This window comes from Drosophila tropicalis, unplaced genomic scaffold (genome assembly GCF_018151085.1).
Source record: "Drosophila tropicalis isolate 14030-0801.00 unplaced genomic scaffold, ASM1815108v1 contig_789, whole genome shotgun sequence".
NCBI lineage: Eukaryota > Metazoa > Arthropoda > Insecta > Diptera > Drosophilidae > Drosophila > Drosophila tropicalis.
This window is the reverse complement of record NW_027173277.1, coordinates 388,553-389,633: the sequence shown is the minus strand read 5'-3', so window position 1 is coordinate 389,633 and position 1,081 is coordinate 388,553. Positions and strand designations below refer to the sequence as shown.

Sequence of the window (1,081 nt, the reverse complement as noted above, 5' to 3'; positions counted from 1 at the left end):
ATTAATATATTCACATAAACATACTCACATAAATATACAGCATCGACAGAACGGGACTCTGTCTCAAGTGCGGCCAAAGCGGCCACAAAATAAGTCAGTGCGACAACAGCCCCTCATGCTGTCTACGTAGCGCCAGTGGCGAGCAGAACATAAGCCACATAGCAGGTAGCCAGAAATGTGTTCATGGGACAAAAAGAGGGATATCGACTCGCCATGATTAGATTATTTCAAATAAATCTCAATCACTGCGAGGCGGCGCAGGACTTACTAGTCCAAACGGTCAGAGACCTACGCTCAGACGTTGCCATTATAAGCGAGCCCTATAGAAATTTATCGTCTTCCCAATGGGTCCAAAACAACTCTGGAAAGTCTGCGATTTGGTCGTGTGGTTCTACACCAGCACAAGTACAATTCCCAGAGTCCTTCAATGGCTTTGTGAGGGCCAAACTACACAACTACTGGTTCTTTAGCTGCTATCTGCCTCCCTCTTATAGCCTCGGAGAGTTTAGCGCCGTGATGGACGAATTGGCCGGCAATTGTAGCTGGAGATTTTAACGCCTGGGCATCAGAATGGGGCAGTGCATCAACCAATGCTAGAGGCCAAACACTTCTAGAAACTTTTGCCACACTCGATCTGGCACTTCTAAACACAGGCGAGGAATACATATTCCAACGGGGCAATATCGGCTCGACGATTGACCTTACTTTTGTAAGCAATGTACTATGCCCTTACGCACGTTGGGAAATGAGCGATGTCTACATGGCCAGCGATCACAAGGCAATTCTCTGCACTATTGAGGGCCGGCGTAGATACGACAGACCGACAGCGAGACCACAACGGTACAACACAAAACGTATGGACATGCAAAGCTTCACCAGCACATTAGAACAAAATGTTCACACCGCCTCGTCGGCAAGAGGACTACTCGAATGGATGCGTAACGCGTGTGATTCCAGCATGCCGCGGAAAAATACCTGGCCAAGGGAACACATGCCAACATACTGGTGGAGTGATGAGATCGCCAACCTTCGCAAGCAATGTCATATAGCCAGAAGAAGACACCAACGGAATCGAGTCTGA

General features: G+C 48.1%; 1 protein-coding gene across 1 annotated transcript; it reads left to right on the top strand.

The window, feature by feature from the left end:
• The first annotated feature begins 213 nt into the window (after nt 1–213).
• Nucleotides 214–1,081, top strand: LOC137579797 (uncharacterized). The gene is made up of 2 exons (XM_068293612.1): nt 214–538; nt 654–1,081. Exons 1-2 carry the CDS (start codon nt 214–216, stop codon nt 1,079–1,081), a joined length of 753 nt encoding a protein of 250 aa, XP_068149713.1.

What these genes read in the sequence shown, in the direction of transcription:
- LOC137579797 (XM_068293612.1), top strand. Translation starts at nt 214, where the DNA reads ATGATTAGATTATTTCAAATAAATCTCAATCACTGCGAGGCGGCGCAG. An exon ending in GGACGAATTGGCCGGCAATT is followed by an intron (nt 539 to 653) that starts GTAGCTGGAGAT and finishes TTCTAAACACAG; the next exon opens with GCGAGGAATACATATTCCAA.